Source organism: Carlito syrichta, unplaced genomic scaffold (assembly GCF_000164805.1).
Source record: "Carlito syrichta isolate Samal-C Ts95f unplaced genomic scaffold, Tarsius_syrichta-2.0.1 Scaffold304511, whole genome shotgun sequence".
In the NCBI taxonomy this organism is placed as follows: Eukaryota; Metazoa; Chordata; class Mammalia; order Primates; family Tarsiidae; genus Carlito; species Carlito syrichta.
This window is the reverse complement of record NW_007248607.1, coordinates 167,248-185,314: the sequence shown is the minus strand read 5'-3', so window position 1 is coordinate 185,314 and position 18,067 is coordinate 167,248. Positions and strand designations below refer to the sequence as shown.

The 18,067-nt window shown below is 35.2% G+C and overlaps 1 protein-coding gene across 1 annotated transcript in view; it reads right to left on the bottom strand.

Moving 5' to 3' along the window:
• Window positions 1-18,067, bottom strand: part of STT3B (STT3B, catalytic subunit of the oligosaccharyltransferase complex) — a 65,088-nt gene that overhangs the window by 31,715 nt on the left and 15,306 nt on the right. The window contains exons 3-4 of the mRNA XM_008060075.2: window positions 9,989-10,054; window positions 7,769-7,868 (exon numbers count right to left, since the gene is read on the bottom strand). Of these exons, the coding sequence (XP_008058266.2) occupies window positions 7,769-7,868; window positions 9,989-10,054 (166 nt within the window). The remainder of the gene's footprint in view (window positions 1-7,768; window positions 7,869-9,988; window positions 10,055-18,067) is intronic.

Sequence of the window (18,067 nt, the reverse complement as noted above, 5' to 3'; positions counted from 1 at the left end):
CAAAAAAAAAAAAAAAAAAGTATTGCATGAAAAGGGAAACTGAATATGGCCAATTAATCAATGTTATTCATGTCAATTAAAAGCACAAATAAGGAATAAAATAGTATTTCTTTTTTTTTTTTTTAAGGGAAAGGCTATTTATTTTATAATTTTTATTTTAGAGTTGTGAGGCACATACGAAGATTTGCTACATAAGTAAACTGCATGCAGATGAGGTTTGGGCTTTTAGCAAGCCCTCTCTCTCCCTCTGGCAGTAGACATGGTACCCAATGAATGGTTGTGTGCCCCTTATCTCACCCTTCTACTCCCTGGCTAGTAGAGTCTAGCATCAGTTGTTCTCACTAAAAAGGCCTTTTTGATCAAGCCAATGATAACTGCTAAATCACAGGTAAGATCCTTGCTCTAAATATCCAAGTCTTAATACAAGAAGATATTGGAAGACTAATAATCCCTTGTGAACTAAACAATGAGTCATAGTAACAGGGTAGATGGCAGAAGGCAACAGTGCCTTCCCTTTGTATGTGCACTTGAGGTACGTTCCCCTACCCACTATTAACCTCTAAAATACCCACTGGCAAAGCTATAAAAGGGATCCTTAGGTATGATGAACCAGTCTATAAAATATCCTAACTAGCCTCAATGCCTATTAGAACACTCATACTAAAAACTCACTTTATGGACAAAGGACAGACACTTCTCAAAATTTGATGACATACAAGTAGCTAACACACACATGAAAAAATGCTCAGCCTCACTTATCATCAGAGAAATACAAATCAAAACTACAATGAGATACCACTTAACTCCAGTAAGGATGGTTATCATTAATAAGTCAAAAAACAACAGATGCTGGCAGGGGTACAGAGAAAAGGGAAGACTTCTCACACTGTTGGTGGGAATGCAAACTAGTTCAATCTCTATGGAAAGCAGTGTGGCAATTCTTAACATAACTAAAAATTGATCAGCAATCCCTCTCCTGGGAATATACCCAGAGGAACATAAATTGTTCTACAAAAAAGACACCTGCACACATATGTTTATTGCTGCAGTATTCACAACAGCAAAAACATGGAAACAACCCTATTGCCCATTGAAAATAAACTGGATAAAGAAAACGTGGAGTATTACACAGGAATAAAAAACAAAATCATGCAAATCGGATGGAGTTAGAGACTATCTTACTGAGTGAACCACCACTGAAACAAAGAACTGAATGCCTCGTGTTCTCATTCGTAAGTGGACCTTGAGCATTAGTCACGTTAGCACGAGGGAGGGATCAGCAGTCACTGGGCACTGCTAGGGGAGGGAGGAAGGGTGAGGGCACGTGACAACACAAAGGACACTTGGGTGATTACGGGGGGGGGTGAGGGCCAGTTAGAAGCACAAATTTCACTTGCATGTGCCCTGTTTGTACCCCATGTTCCTATAACAGAATACAATTTTTTAAAAACCTCACTTTATAACCAATACTGCAACCTCTAATATTAAATGATAGGCTATAAGAGTAATCTCTTGTCTTGATAAAACTTCATCTGCCACAAATACAAAATTGAAGACTCCTGTTGCTTTCAGTATCTTAAGTTAAAATGGTTTGCTTAATTACATAAATACTATGGTGTTATCCCAAATATTATGTAGCAGTAAAATTTAGATGTATTAAATACAATGCAAAATAATAAAGAATGAGTTATAGAATAATTTTTACAAAGCTGAAACCATAAAGACAAATGTTTTTTTTTTTTTTTTTTTTTTGAGTTGGAGTCTCACTCTATCCCCCAGACTGGAGTGCAGTGGCATGCTCCCAGTCACCGCAGCCTCAAACTGAAGGACTCCAGCGATCCTTCCGCCTCAGCCTTCCAAGTAGCTGGAACTACAGGCACGCGTTACCATGTCCGGCTAATTTTTTTTGATTTATTGTAGAGATGAGATCTCGTCAAGTTGCCCAGGTGGGTGTCTCTAACCCACGGGCTCAGGTAATCCACTCACCTCAGCCTTCCAAAGTGCAGGATTACAGGCTGAGCCACAGAGCCCAGCTAAGACATATGTTTTGCTATATAAAAAACTTTAGTATAAATACACGTAGGAGCAGACAGATAGGTAAGTATACATTATATACATATTTGTATAAAAAGAAATCGATGGATGGTAGCTAAATTTTCAAAGACTAGGAATAACAGGAGCTCAATAGATGATACCTAATCTGGAAAAAATAGATCTCGAAAAATAAGAGTTTGTGTAACTTAGGACAGATTGATGTCTATTTAAGCCTTAATGTCCTCATGGATCAAACAGTGATAATAATAGTTCCTATTTCACAATTTGCTAAAGATAAACAAGTTAATATCTTAAAAGTAGAAAACAAGAAGCAACTGAAAGAGCTTTAAGGGGTTGTCCCTGGGGTTGAGACTTTAGGAAGCAAGTCAGTTAAGGAAAATGTGGGCAAAGGAGCTGCTGATTTTGCTATAAACCTCATAATAATAAGTGACTTTTTCAAATTTATACATTTAGTTATCTTAAATTTTAAAATTATAAACAAGTAAGAATTCTCACTTTTATTTTTTTTAAATTTTGAGTTGGAGTCTCACTCTGTCACCCAGATTGGAGTGCAGTGGCCGCTCCCGGCTACCGCAGCCTCGACCTGCTGGGCTCCATCCGGCGATCCTTCTGCCTCAGCCTTCCAAGTAGCTGGAACTACAGGCACGCGCTACCACACCCGGCTAATTTTTGATTTATTGTAGAGATGAGGTCTTGCCAAGTTGCCCAGGCAGGTCTCAAACCCGCGGGCTCAGACAATCCACTCACCTCGAATTCTCACTTTCACCAGTTGTGTTTTAATTGCGATTTTGTACTTTATAACACACAAGTGTTATTTCTCCATTATGTTTCTCACAATCAAAAATAGTTGAGTGAAAGCTTATTTACACACACACACACACACACTTAAAGAGGCACATTCACATAGAGGTTTTAACCCCTCAGTCTTTATACAGTAATCACCTCTCCTAGCCTTTGGAACTCTTTCCTCTTTTCTGGCTATTCCTTTATAACTTTAACATCAGCAACAGAAGCAAGCAGTTAAAAGTACCCTTTTTTTTTTTTTGGTTTTAGCCTCAATAAGATACTTTTTTTTTTGAGTTGGAGTCTCACTCTGTCGCCCAGGATGAAGTGCCGTGGCTGGGCTCTGGCAATTCTTCCACCTCAGCCTTCCAAGTAGTCGGAACTACAGGCGAGTGCTACCATGCTTGGTTAATTTGATTTATTCTAGAGATGAGGTCTGGCCAAGTTGCCCGGGCTGGTCTTGAACCCATAGGCTCAGGCAATCCACTGGCCTCGGCCTCCTAAAGTGCTGGGATTACATGTTGAGTCACCCAGGCTGGCCTATAAACACTTTTAATATATTAATTCATTTATCTTTAACAAATTGTGAGATAGGAACTATTATTTTCACTGTTTGATCCATGAAGACATTAAGGCATAAATAGACATCAACCTGTCCCAAGTTATACAGTAGTAAGTGGCTAGGAATTGAATTATGGTAGCCTGGTTCTGGAGTGTGTATTCTTACCCTCAATGTCTTGATACCTCTATTATTTATGGTTACAACACCACACATCCTTTTTAAGTGTTTCTAACTGTGTTCTCCTCTTAAGATCAAGACTTATCTCCAAAACTTTCAAAAGGACATAGTTAGCTGGAAAGTCTACAAGACCTCCGTCAAACTCAAAGTACAAACTGATTTTCCCAAACTTCTCCCTATTTCCCTTTTGATCCCTTGCTATAAAATTGGTTACATTATATAACATAAGCTCCTTAGAGAAAGGTTATCTTTTATTCATCTTTGTATCTTAATGGCTAGCACAAAACATAGAATCTATTTTTAGACACTGCGATGTATGATTAATTAATTTGCTTTAATTTTCTCAAAAATACTAAGGCAGAATTAGACAAATTCCAGAGCTCCCAGCTCTCATATCCCACAATTTTTACATGCAATTTTTTTTGTTTCTTTGTTAATCTCACATTAGATAGGTTCTATTTATAGCTACGACGTATAATGTGATGCCCATCAATCATGGCTTTACTTTTAATTTACTCAATAGTGGGATTATCTTTTCTTTATTTACAAGATATATAATCCTATAATACTTTGCAGAAAACTGTAGTATGTGTTATGTCTATAAAACTTTATTCTTGTAATAATGGTTCCCAGCAAATATCATCCCAAATATATTTTAGATATAACATAAAAAATAATTGTTACGCTCCTTATTCAAATTAACTCTCTACAGAAAACAAAGACACTACTAATAACAAGCTGTTTCAAAAGCATTCATCAATGTTAAAATCTGATTTCTTCTCTCTGCCTAAATTATTCATCTAATTTAGTTAATGCAGCTCTTATATAACATGAGAGGTAAAATTCAAATAATTCATTAAATTTGATACGAAGAACACTACCAAACTTTTAGTTAATATGATTATCTGAGTTTGCCATTTATCAGTCCTTATTTCTTTTCCTTTTCTTTTCTTTTTATTTGAGTCTCAAGTTCTCACTCTGTCACCCAGGCTGGAGTGCAGTAGTTCGATCACAGCTCACCACAGCCTTGACCTCCTGGGCTCAGGTGATCCTTCCGCCTCCTGAGTCGCATGTGTCACATACTCGGCCAATTTTTTGTATTTTTTTAAAATAGAGACTGCACTGTTTTACAAAATAATTAAAAAATCACTTCATATTAAATAGTGTAGCATTGGAACCAATTATTTTATCGCAATGATATTTGGCTTATAGTGGAATTTTGGAAACTTATTTATGACAAAACAATCAAAATTTTATATCTTATATTTTTCTAACGTGCAAAACAGTCACTGATAATGCATTGCAGGTTAAATGATACATGTTGTACAACAGTAATTTGACATCTTCCACCTGGTGGTTTTCTATCCAAGCAGACAACGCAGTCTCATTTTCTCCCTCCCACATTTAATAATATGTAATATACTGTCCAGTCTGTTGTTTGAAGATGTGGAAGCATGCACTCATGATTCCTGAAAACCTTCTCAACTGATTTATCATATCTCAGTACATATCACCTTATTTATTTTTGCATGCAATTTAAATGAAAAACTTCAAGGAAACAAACATTTTTTGAAAAATTTGTACTTGCATAAAGTTTGTCCTATGTAATCACCAGCAATCTCTTCATGTCCCCTGAGAGGGAACATCAGAGTGGTTTACTAGATTAATGATGAACACTCAGAGGGGACATCCGAGTACAAAGGGTTAAGTTAGGAGAACTTGAACTTAAATCCTGACACACTCTGAAGAAGTTGGCTCTATATCATCACTTTCCATACATTTAGAATTAAACCCTATGAAAGCAAAACAGAAATCATAAAAAAAAACTCCTAGATAATTACATGGCTAAAATTTAAAAAGGGGGGGATAGAGCAGAGAATTTGAACACCATGAGGATTATCTGAGACATCACTAGACATCACTAATCATTCACTAATCCAAATTTATATACACATATGAACCTAAACCACTTTTTCTTTCTTCTGAAAAGAAAAAATATTCTCAAGAGTCAACTACAGTGCATGCGTTTCTAGAATGACTAGAAAAATCTTAGTTACCAAATTCAAGATCTTTCTCAAATTCTCATCCTTTGAGATCTCCGTGGGAATTAGGCACTGCTTTTGTTTTAAACTTTTATGTAGAAAATACTTCCCCTTGACTGCTTTAACAATGTATTTATCTGACTACTTCTGGCATCTCCTTTGGCTCTTATTTCTTATTCACGGGCATTTTACAAAAGTATATTTCTCCATCTTCTCCCTACTTGATTTCCCTGACCATTAAATTTCTAGGAACACAGTGTGGCATTTCCTAAAAGTTCTAAAAATTGCCTTTCCATATGACCCCACAATCCCCCTACTGAGAAAATACCCTGAGGAACTCAAATCACTCTATAAAAAAGATACCTGCACATGTATGTTTATCACAGCATTGTTCACAATAGCAAGATCATGGAAGCAACTGTGCTGTCCATCATTAAAATGTGTTACATATACACAATGGAATATTACGCAGCCATAAAAATGAACAAAATCATGAATTCACAGCAATCTGGATGGAATTAGAGTTTATAATACTCAGTGATCTTTCACAGAAACAAAGACCTGAGTATCACATGTTCTCATTCATAAGTGGACCGTGAACAACTACCTTAATACTATAAGAAAAGGACTGGCCGGGCTCGGTGGCTCAGTCTGTAATCCCGTGCCTTTGGGAGGCTGAGGTGAGTGGATTGCCTGAGCCCGCGGGTTCGAGACCTGCCTGGGCAATTTGGCGAGACCTCATCTCTAGAACAAATCAAAAAATCAGCCGGGCGTGGTAGCGCATGCCTGTAATTCCAGCTACTTGGAAGCCTGAGGCGGAAGGATCGCCGGAGCCCAGCAGGTCAAGGCTGCGGTGGCTGGGAGCAGCCACACTGCACTCCAGTCTGGGCGACAGAGTGAGACTCCAACACAAAAAAAAAAAAAAAAAAAGAAAAGAAAAGGATTGACAGTGGCGGGAAACTACGGCAGGGGGGCGCAGGGGGGGCAGAGAAGGGCAGGGAGGTGGGATTAATGGTAGTCAATGTATGTCTGGGGAACGGGGGGCACGCCCCATCAACAAGGGTACCTGCACAATGAATATTTGTATACCTAACACTTAACTGTACCCCACAATTTTTAAATTAAAAATATATATAATTTAAAAAAAATTTCTAGGAACCCAAATTTTAAAAAATTAAACAAAAAAACCTCTTAGTTCCTCCCCTATAGTCATTTAACTTTATTTTTATTTTGAGTTAGGGTCTCTCTCCACCCAAGCTGGAGTACAGTAGCATGATCATAGCTCAACACAGACTCTGACCTCCTGAGTTTAGGTAATTTTCCCACCTTGGCTTCCCAAATGCTGGGATTATAAGTATCAGCTAATGTGCTTGGCTGCCATTTAAATTTTTAAAAAGTTTAATTATTCTCCTTTCTGGATCCCAACTACTGTTTAGTATTTTCAGGGAAGAGAAATTTCTGGGTAGCTCTCTGAGGAACTGCCAAAACACTCTGTTTTAAAAAATAAACCTACTTAAGTTTTATTTGTGTTAAAGTTTTCCAACAACATTGTAAAGAAATGTATTATTTTACTAAGACACTTGTTTCAGATCACAATTTGTCTCTGATTCATTCAACCTATAAAAGATATCTCTACCAGAGAAAATAAGACCTAAGGAGAAACATAATCTATCACTAAGCCTCATAATCAAAAGACTTGTTTTAAAACCTGTATAGAAAATAAAGATTTTCTAGAGACAACAGAGACTCAATATTTGTATGTTATACCAAAAAAGGCTTTCAAAAGTTTATTAAACTATTTACTTGGAGTATGTCAACCTCTTACAGTTAAGTTGAATATGAGTAAGTGTGATATGAAAAATGTGAATAATTTTCATGACAAAAATTCCCATTCCCCAAAATTAAGAAAAAGAAGCCTGACAAATATTAAAACCAGACTAATTTCTGTAAAAACTAGACAAAATTTATCTAGGAAAAGTTGATGACAAAGTACTTGTGAACTTCTTTACCAATATAAAAAGCAAAATGAACATAAAATTACTTTTACATTTCCATGGGTAATATTGATCAAACAGAAATGTCTGTTCAATGAAAAGAATGCATATAAAACACCTCTTCATTGATATATTTCAAAAGTCAAATTACTTACCTATGTAGACTCTTTTGCTGTATCTCTGCATTAGTAACAACACAAATACGTGCAGTGGAATAAGGTTGATGATAAACACATAACCACCCCAAGCAGAGACCTATGGGAAAAGAAATGCTAAGTAAAATAATTTATATTTTTACTTTTAAAAATGGGTATGTTTTGTCATGACAGTCCCAATATAATGAATAAATATAAAACAAGGACTTTAGCAATTTTGAGAAATGCTTAAATATGAACTAACCTATAAAGAATCTAGTTTTCCTTATTTTTATTGATAATTAAATAACCCAATCTCACAAATCAAATATGCTTTTCTAAATTCACAGGAGAAATGTTTAAATGGAATTAGATTTAATAGGAAATGTGAGAGCATTTTAATTGTGAATTGGTAGTAAATAGGCTGCCATGGAGACAAGGAGTTTGAGAATATAGATCATGAATTTTTTTTTTTAAAAATTGCTTTACTTCACCCATTTTTGATGACAAATTCATGACAAAGTTCACAGAGTGTAAGAACTATACAAGTTAGGACTCAACTAGAAGAAATATTCAGATGCTCTGAATATGATTTGAGATTCTCAAAATTAAAAGTGCTAGTTGGGCATAAATTTTTTTCCTATGAATGGATTGCAAAGCAAGATGCCATTTTAATGTTTAGTCAATACCATATATACTCTTTAATCAGAATAACTGAGGATGTTCTGATCTAAATTACAGTCTAACAGCCTAAAGAGAATGTTCACTCTCAATCAACAGAATTTATTTTTTGAAACATTCAATAATAGACAATAAGCGCTTGTGTCAAGATCAAAGTTCTTGCATGTCTTTTAATAATTGAAAGCTTGAAAGAATCATGTGCATCAACAGTCACTTTAGCAGACTACATGTTGGCATATCTATTCTAATAAGGCTGCCCTTATTTAAAATACTTCTTCAGAACCCCTTGTAAGGAACTGCCATCAATTTTCAAAACATACAAGAACATCAGTTTACTGCCTCAGTCATATGCTATTTTTCACCAAAAACAATGTTATTCTAATGGAACACCAGTCCTAACTCAAACACTTCTATTTCCAAAACTTAAGTCTAAATCTGAAACACAGAAAGTGCTTCAGGCTCTAACCACTTTAAAAGCAGTGGTGTGGAAAAGAAAGAACAACAAAAGGCAATACTGAACCCCAATCTTAGGAAATCTGTTTAAAAAGACTCTGTTGGTAATTTACAAGCTAACCTAGAGGATACGACCATTATTTAGGTAATGGCTCTAGGGAACTACCAGAATTTTGAAAATTAAGCATAATATCAATATGCTGCCTTACCTACTTTGTTCACTTAAGAGCAAAGAAAAACTGAAAGTAATTTGAAAGTGTATCTGAAAAAGTTTTGAAAGGTACTTGCTGATCTTGTGCATGACCTTTCACTACAGGGCTTTATTTATTCTCTGGCTCACACAAATTCATTTTAAGATTTCCTTCATTTACTTTAATGAACGAAAAGAGAGCAGAATGGGCCAGAATAACATTTTTTTTAAAACAACCTTTCTTCATTTCTTCTGAATTTTCAGTAATTAGATTATCTTTTTCAGCAAGACTCCCGAGTGCTCATATTTCTCTGCTTTATGCTCACTTCACTAAATGGTGTAGATAATAACAGTTAAAAAATTGGATTATTTTACCATCGAGCAGTTACTCTGTCAATTCCAATAAGGGGTGACTAAATTTTAATACAATATTTAAAATAATTTGAGTGTTAAACAAAATATTATTTCATCTAAACATAGTTCTATGCTCAATTTGACAGGCAAAATTTCCTGTTCCCTTTTAGTTTACAGTCTAACTTGGAAAGCATTTTACTTGTCAGGGCAATTGAAAAGCTAAAGCTAGGAAGAATAGAAAAGTAATATTTAAATTTGAGTCATTAAAAAGTTAAAATATCTTGAAAGTGGTACATTTGAAAAGCAAATGTTTTGTTTGACTTGCTGCAAATACTGTATTTGAGTGGTTAAATACTAGCCCTCCCTACCAAGGCATATGTCTGTCTATAGGACCTGGGGGGTAGGGGTAGCAAGAAGATGACAGTAATGAAAGAGAATATATTAAACAACATAAAAATCCTAAAGAATTCAAAAAAGAAGAGAATGAGAAGAAGAGGAATTAGTTTAACTGACAATGCCAAAGATCTGTTAGATCTCATAGAGTCTCAAATATGAACTCTTACCATATAGAAATACGATAAGCAGCAGCACATTGTCCAAAAAACTGACCCAGTTTTTACAGATTTTACCTAGAAAAATAAAAAGCAACTGATATTATAAAAATACTTATAAATACTCTGGCTGAATTAAAAAAAAAGTTAAATGTTTAGTAAACATGAGCAACGAAAAAGCCAGGGTTATTTTTAAAAATACTGTGGTTATTCAGATATGCAGATCTACTTAATACATGCATTTATAACACTGAACAACAGTCAGACATTTTAAGAATAGCTCGCAGTCTTTGTTGTGTACTTTTCAGTAAAAAGGATCGTCTTAAAAGAAACAAATTACATTTTTCCATTTTCTGAAAAACCACTTACCCTCATTCCCAGAATGCCAAGTACCATGCTACCACACACCTTGCCACAGGTCACCAGCTCCCCTCCTCTACCTGCCTATATTCTGGAGGCTGGTCCACTGCTTGTTTAGCAGCTCCAAACCAGTTCAGTGGGCTGAGCTACATGCAATCCAGTGAGGTCTCAAAGCCTTCCAAGTTTGCCCTTCCTTTGGTACTCTCAGCCCTAGGATATCTATACAGAGTTTCTTTCTATTTTAGGTATTCTTTTATCACAGTTAATTCTCCCCTATATAAGACTCCTCATCTAACCTACTGGGATTTTTTCTCCTAACTGGATCTAGACTGCTACAATACGTTACAAAAAAAATAAAATAAAATGAAGATACAACTACTAAATACAGTTCATATCCTGACGTTTCCTCAGAGACTAAATCCAACTGCATGAGGTGAAATGGAATGAGAAAAGTAAATCCAAACGTATTCCTCAAAAAACTTTGCTAGGCTATGTCAGACACACAAATTATAACTCAGTCCTGCCCTAACTGGAGAGGTAAGACACAAAGGTAAGGACTTCAGTTACAGCACAATATAACAGAGACTGTATGGTGAGTACAGACACTGAGGACTGAAAAGGTCTTTATAGATCCTACACACTAAAGGCAGGAAAGCAGTTTCAGCTGGGTTAAAATCACAAAAAGTTTTACTGGGATGGCTGTACTTGAAGAGAACCTTGAGGGCAACAAGGCAGGAAAGATGCAAGGGATCCAATCACCACCCCTTGCAGATCCAGCAGCAGGCACACAGACTGAAGGAAGGATATAGAAATGGAAAATTCTAAGCCCACAAGACTAGGAAAATAAGTTATAATTGAATTAAGAAGGTTGGGGGAAAAAAAACCCAATGAGTGTATGCCAGTGTTTTCCTGGCAAAAGAAACAAACAAGATTTAACAGCTTTAACTCTTTTCACTCGGAGATATTCCACAGATCTACCAGCAACTCGACCATACTTTTTACAAAATATGAAAAACAAATCATTTCATATTAAATAGTATAGCATTGGAATCAATTTTTTTATTGTACTGATATTTGGCTTATAATGGAATTTTGAACATTGAGGAATGTACTTATGACTAAAAAAATCAAAATTTTATCTTTTACTTTTCTAACGTGTGATAACACATGGAACAGTCACCAACATGCATTGCAAGCTGATTGATACACATGTTGTATAATAGTAATTTGTCTGATGTTTCCCTCTTGGTGTTTTTCTGTTTGAGCAATGTTTACCTCCTCCCACATTAATATGCAATTTATTGTCCAGTCTGTTGTTCAAAGACAATGTGGAAGGACACTCCTGATTCCTGAAAACCACTTCTCAACTGATCGATCAGAAGCTTGACAAATTTCAGAAGCTTGACAAATTTCAAATGAGGCATGGGTTTTTCTTTTTCTTTTGATATTTGGTACAGTAAATAGGAGTCACTGATGTACATTTCTAGTCCCCAGAAGAATTGTAACGATCCCTTTGTTCTTCCACTCAAGAAACCTAAGATTATTTTTCCTATATACTGTTTTGTTGTTGTTGATAAAGACTTTGGTTTTTTGATTTGTGCTGGTATTCCCTTTCAGCTGACTTTGATTGTACCAGTAAGATTAGATTTCATCTTTAGTAGCTTTTCTGCTAGGACAATACTGCTGTTAGTAAACACGTGGTATCCTGCTGCACTGGGAACTTTTTCCAACAACTTGCTATATAAATGTAATGGAATTCTGGTGCTTACTGGAAGATAAGGTTGAATGATGCTTTTGGATGTTATGTTGCCATAGTAGTACTGAAAAAAAGATATCCTGTTTTTAAATCAGCTAGTGCATAAATAGGTATATTCTATTTGGTAGGAGTATTTGGATTATAATGTTATAAATGACATTTGCCCTTTAAATTGAACAATGGATTCATCAACACAAATTGCTTGATCTGGTATGAAACATTATGAAAAATTTGAATTGATGCATTCCAAATAATTATTGGTCTTTTGAATACGAATTCTAATCATTCCATCACTGGACACAGGTGTCTCAAGCATTCAGAAGATTTGCATAAACTTTCTGTACTGAATGTTTCCAAAAAGAAGAGCAATTTACTACTGAAAGCAGTTGACCAGTACTCATAAATCTGGCACCCGAATTACTCCCATATTTAGGATAACTGCAATAAAAGCTAAAAATTTGTCAGTCAGTGTCATGTCATTTAATGCCAAATTGATGTGTGATAGTTGCTTTTTCGTCACTTTTTCAATTGCATAATGATTTTCATTACACTAGTCACTAATTCATCTGTAAAATACAGAGTAAAATAGTCAATCAGTTCTTTTATATTACTTGCTATTTGTGGTCCTATTCTTTGAGGATGTACAACAAAATTTATTCCACTGGAAGATCATCTTTTTCTGAAACATCTTCCCACTCTTGACTTGTTGACATGTTGTCCTTTACTTTTTCAAAACTACTAACACTTTCATTGCTATCACTTTCTATTACACTTGCCTGTTTCTTTTTGGTAGGATGATATCACTGCTACTACCATTTTCTTCCACATAAATGTTTATTTTTCTAACTTATCCGCATAAAAGTCTAAATCTAACTCCTCTTCGCTGCTGCTTATTTATAACTCTCACTTTCATCTTTTTGTTTTGTAGTTGTTCTGGAAACAATAAATGAATAAAAACTTTATCTGTAAATTACAAAATCATAAAATGAAATTTATCAAAAGAATATTATTTTTCTGACAGCGCAGATAAAAATATTCGATCTTTGCTGCTCAGTACCTTCAGCCTTCAACTTTGAAAGTCTCTTTCCTTCAAAGCTATAGTAACTTGCCTATCTACCTTTTCAAGTTACGACATATGTTACAAAGGGTATGCCCACAGCTGCCTTTCTTATACATGTGCTCTTTATTGCTACCTTCTGTTACAAAGAGGTATTGGCACCACTGTGAAAGCATTTCATATATTCTCTTTCTACCTAATGCCAGTTGATTTTTTAAACATATATCTCAATATATAATTCCGTCTCTTTATTTGCCTTTTCATATATTTGAATGGAAAACTTCAAGGAAACATACATTTTTGAAAATTTGCGCTTGCAAAAGTTTGTCCTGTATAATCACCAGCAGTCTCTCTGAGGGGACATCAGAGTGCAAAGGGTTAAACAACCACAACAGAACAGGTGAAATCAATAAAATGCAGACAAATAAATTGAGAAGTGTGTTCTGCTTGCCTGAGGCTGCTCCCAAAACAGCCCTCTCACCACTAAGCTTGGTTGACAAGAAGGGTAGTTTAATCAGTCTGAGACTGACAAGAAAACCAAGCTAGCTTTGTTGCTCAAAGAGGACTTTATGTAGGTTATGAAAAACAACAGCTTTGCCGGCTAAGAGTAATAAACTAAGGAACAGATGGGGGAAACCCACAATTCTCCTAGTTCAAAGCCTAGTTGGAGCAAATTAGTCAGAAATCGATGAGGTGATCCTGAAAATGATAAGGCCATAAAAAGTCTGAAATAAGATCTCTACTCATCTCTGCTGACTGACAAACTATACATACGCACAGGGAATATTTGAGAGAGCCAAGGGAGATTTGACTACTACCTGCAACTTTGAATGTACTTATTTCTCACAAACTGATTGATCAACAGAGGTGGAAGCCTTGAGTTCAAGGTGTTTTGGTACAAGCTCTGCCCAAATCTTTGGCTGCCGTGTGATCTATGCAGACTCAGGGAGGATTCCTAGGAAGACAAATTAAAATATAAAAAATAAAAACTAAAAATAACTGAGCAAATATATTCATGGATACACACCATTAGGAGAGAAAAATTCTGCAGTTTGAGTCCAGGCAAGTCACTAAAACAAACCAATAAATCTTAAAAAAGTGAAACAGAATCCGGAGTTACTACGATAACTAAAATGCCCGGCTGCAACCCAAAATTACGAGACATGGCAAGAAACAGGGAAGTATGGCCCATATTTGAACAGGTGTAAGTAGGAGGAGGAAGCGAAGCAGTCAACAGAAACTAAGTGGGCCCCAGACATTGGACTCATAAGATAAAGACTTCAAAACAGCTATTATAGATATGTCCAAAGAATTAAGGAATATCATGTTTATAAAACTAAAGGAAAATATGATGACCCGATAGGAAATTTCAGTTAGAAAATAGAGCATCATAGAGTTTCATATATATGAGAAACAAATCAACTAGAAATGTTAGAGCTGAAAAGTCCAATAAATGAAATGAAAAACTCACTAACTAGGCTTAAGAGCAAATTTGACATGGTAGAAGAATCATAATGAAGATGGGTCAACAGAATTTATCTAACCTGAAGAACACAGAGAAAAATAGAAATCCCAAAAGGAGAGGTTACAAAGAAAGAGGAAAAAAAATATTTAAAGAACAATTACAACTTCCCAAATTTTTAGGTAAACATTAGTCTATAGCTCCATAAAACCCAACAAATTATACATTGTAATAATAAACACTGAGAACTACACATAGAAAAATTGTAGTCAAAGTACTGAGAAAGAAAAAAAAATTTTAGGGAGGCAGTGGAATGACATGCTCAAAAAGCTGAAAGGAAAAAAAGTATCAACCCAAACTACACCCTGATAAAACCAGCCTTCAAAAATAAAGCAGGGAAACTGCTGGGGGGGAGGGATCCCACACCTCATCAACAAGGGTACCTGTATAATGACCATTTGTATGCCTGACCCTGAATTGTACCCCACATTTTTAAGATAAAGAATAAATAATGAATAAAATTTTAATAAGTGAAAAAAAATGGCTGACTAAAGGAAGAGAAAAATCAAGGCATGTGAGGATTCTGGCAAGATGGTGTAATAAGAAGCACCAGAAATCTGCTCCCCACCTAGACAACTGCACTGGCAGAATCCATCTGATGTAACAGACTTTGTTCTCCAAGTTTGGGGTTTTGTGCTCTGATTACTGATGGCTGCTTTTGATCACAGAAAGGCAAAAAGGCAACTATCTTTGTACCTATCCCCACTGTTGCAAGCCCATCCTTCTCAGGCTGAAGTGACTGACAGGGTATTTAAAGAGCTGGGACTTTTTTCCTCTTCATTTTTCTGTTTATCCCTATCCACCCCAACTTTGAAAATCAGACAATGAAGACTACAGCATTCAAAAGCAACCACATATAGAGAGAAACATATGAGAGGAAATCAGAAAGTCACTATGCGTACCCAGGGCAAGGTACAGGCTTTTACAAATGGCTAATAAGCACATGAAAAACATCACAACACATTAGGAAAATACAAAAGTAGGAGATACCTACCACCTCACACCCATTAGGATGACTACTATCAAAACAACTAGAAAATAACACGTTTTGGCAAGGACATGGAGAAATTAAAAGCCTTGTTGCAGTGTTGACGGGAGTATAAAATGGTACAGTTGTTGTGGAAAACAGTATGGCAGTTCCTCAAATCTTTAAAAATAGGAAATTAACATGATCCAGCAATTCTACTTCAAGGTACATACTCAAAAGAATTGAAAGCAAGGACTTGAAGAGATACTTGTACTACTACTTTCAAAGTAGATAAAACATGATTGTTTAACTGCAAGTGATTTAATAAGCAAAATGTGATCCAGACATATAATGGAATATTATTCTAAAAAAGGAAGGAAATCCTGACATGCTACAACATGAATAAACCTTAAGGACATATGCTAAGGGAAATAAGCCAGTCACAAAAAAGACAAATACTATATGGTTCCACCTATATTAAAATCACAGGAACAGAAATTAAAGTAGTGGATGCCTGGGGCTGAGGGGAAGGTGGAAGGAAACTCTATACCTATTGTTTAATAAGTATAATTTAATATTGTTTAATAGGTATACAGTTTCAGTTTTGCAAGATAAAAACAGTTCTGGAGATGGATGATGGTGATGGTTGCACAACACCATCAATGTCCTTAATGTCTCTTAACTGTATACTTAAAAATAATTAAAATGAATTTTGTTATGTATATATTGCCATCGTTTTTTAAAAATGGGGGGGGGGAATGAAGGTAATATTGAGTTATTTCATTACTAGCAGATTTGCCCCAGAAGAAATTCTAAAGCAAGTTTTTAGGCTGAAAGGAAATGATACCATATAGAAACATAGACCCATGGGAAAGAATGAATAGCACTGAAAATAGTAAATACAGAATACACAGAAGACCCTCTTGATTGTTGTCTTTTAAAAAATTTCTTATAGTAAGTATAAATTATAAAAATATAATCTTTGTTAGATAACATACATACATATAATATATGACAAAAACAGCACATAGGAGAGGACAAAAAAAAAGCTGTGTTGTAGCACAGCTCTTATATTTACCACAATTACATTAATATAAATCCAAAGCAGACTGCAATATGTTAGAGAAACATAATGTATTCTCTACATCAACACTATAAATAAAGAGTAATAACTTAATAATCAGAGAAATTAAAATGGTGCACTTAAAAATACATTTTAACACAAAAGAAGATTATGAATGGCAGATGCAAATCAAATCACATCTTAAAAACTGTATTAAATGCAAATGAACTTAAAAACTCCAATAGAAAGGCAGAGATGATCAGGCTAGAATAAAAAAGGCAATCTCCAACCATAACAACCTACGAAACTTTTAAATCTAGAGATACAAATAGCTTGGCTTTACAGGATGAAAGATAAGCCATGCAAACAAGGAACCATATGACATAAAAGCAGCAAATCAGTATCAGACACAACAGATATTAAAACAAGAAATAAGCCAGGTATGGTGGCTCACGGCAGTAATCCCAGCAATTTGGAAGGCGAAGGCGAGAGAATGGCTTGAGCCCACAGATTTGAGACTAGCCCAGGCAACATGCTGAGATCTCATCTCTACAATAAAATAATAATAATTTTAAAAAATTTTTTAAAGCAAAGAAATACTTCCAGAGACAGAGAACTACTTCACTACAATAAAAGGGTCAATATACCAGGAAAATATTTAAAATTTTCATGTTTAGGAACCTAATACAACTCCTTAAAATATTTAAAGCAGGAACAAATAGAACTGAAAAGAGAAACAGACCACTGACTTATGGTTGGAGATTTCAGTAACTGCTACTCAGTAACTGACAAAACTTGAAAAAAAAAAAGAGCATATAAAAGATTTAAACAGCATCAACCAATTTGATCTATTAATTTAGAATATTCAACCCTATAACAGTATAATACACATTCTTCTCAAACACACATGAGTCACTCTCCAAGATAGAGAATATGCTTGACCAGGATCCAACAATCTTTTTCTGAACAGCCAAAATGGTAAATATTTAGGCTTGGAGACCATAACTGTCACAATTACTCAATTCTGTCATTGTAGTTCAAAAGCAGTCATAGACAATATGTATATAAATAAATAGCCAAGGCTGTGTTCGGTAAAATTTTATTTACTAAAACAAGTAGCCCCCATATAGGCCATAATTTTCAGACTCCAGTGCTAGACCATTAAACAAGCCTCAATAGACTTAAAAAGACTGAAATCATACAACGTATGATCTTTAAGAATAGAATTAGGAATCAACAAAAAAAAGTACACTAAGAAACCCCAATGTATTTGGAAAATAAACAACATGCTTCTCAAGAACCTGTGATTCAAAGAAACCATGAATTTGAAAAATCTTGCATTACATGGCAATGAAAACATCACAAA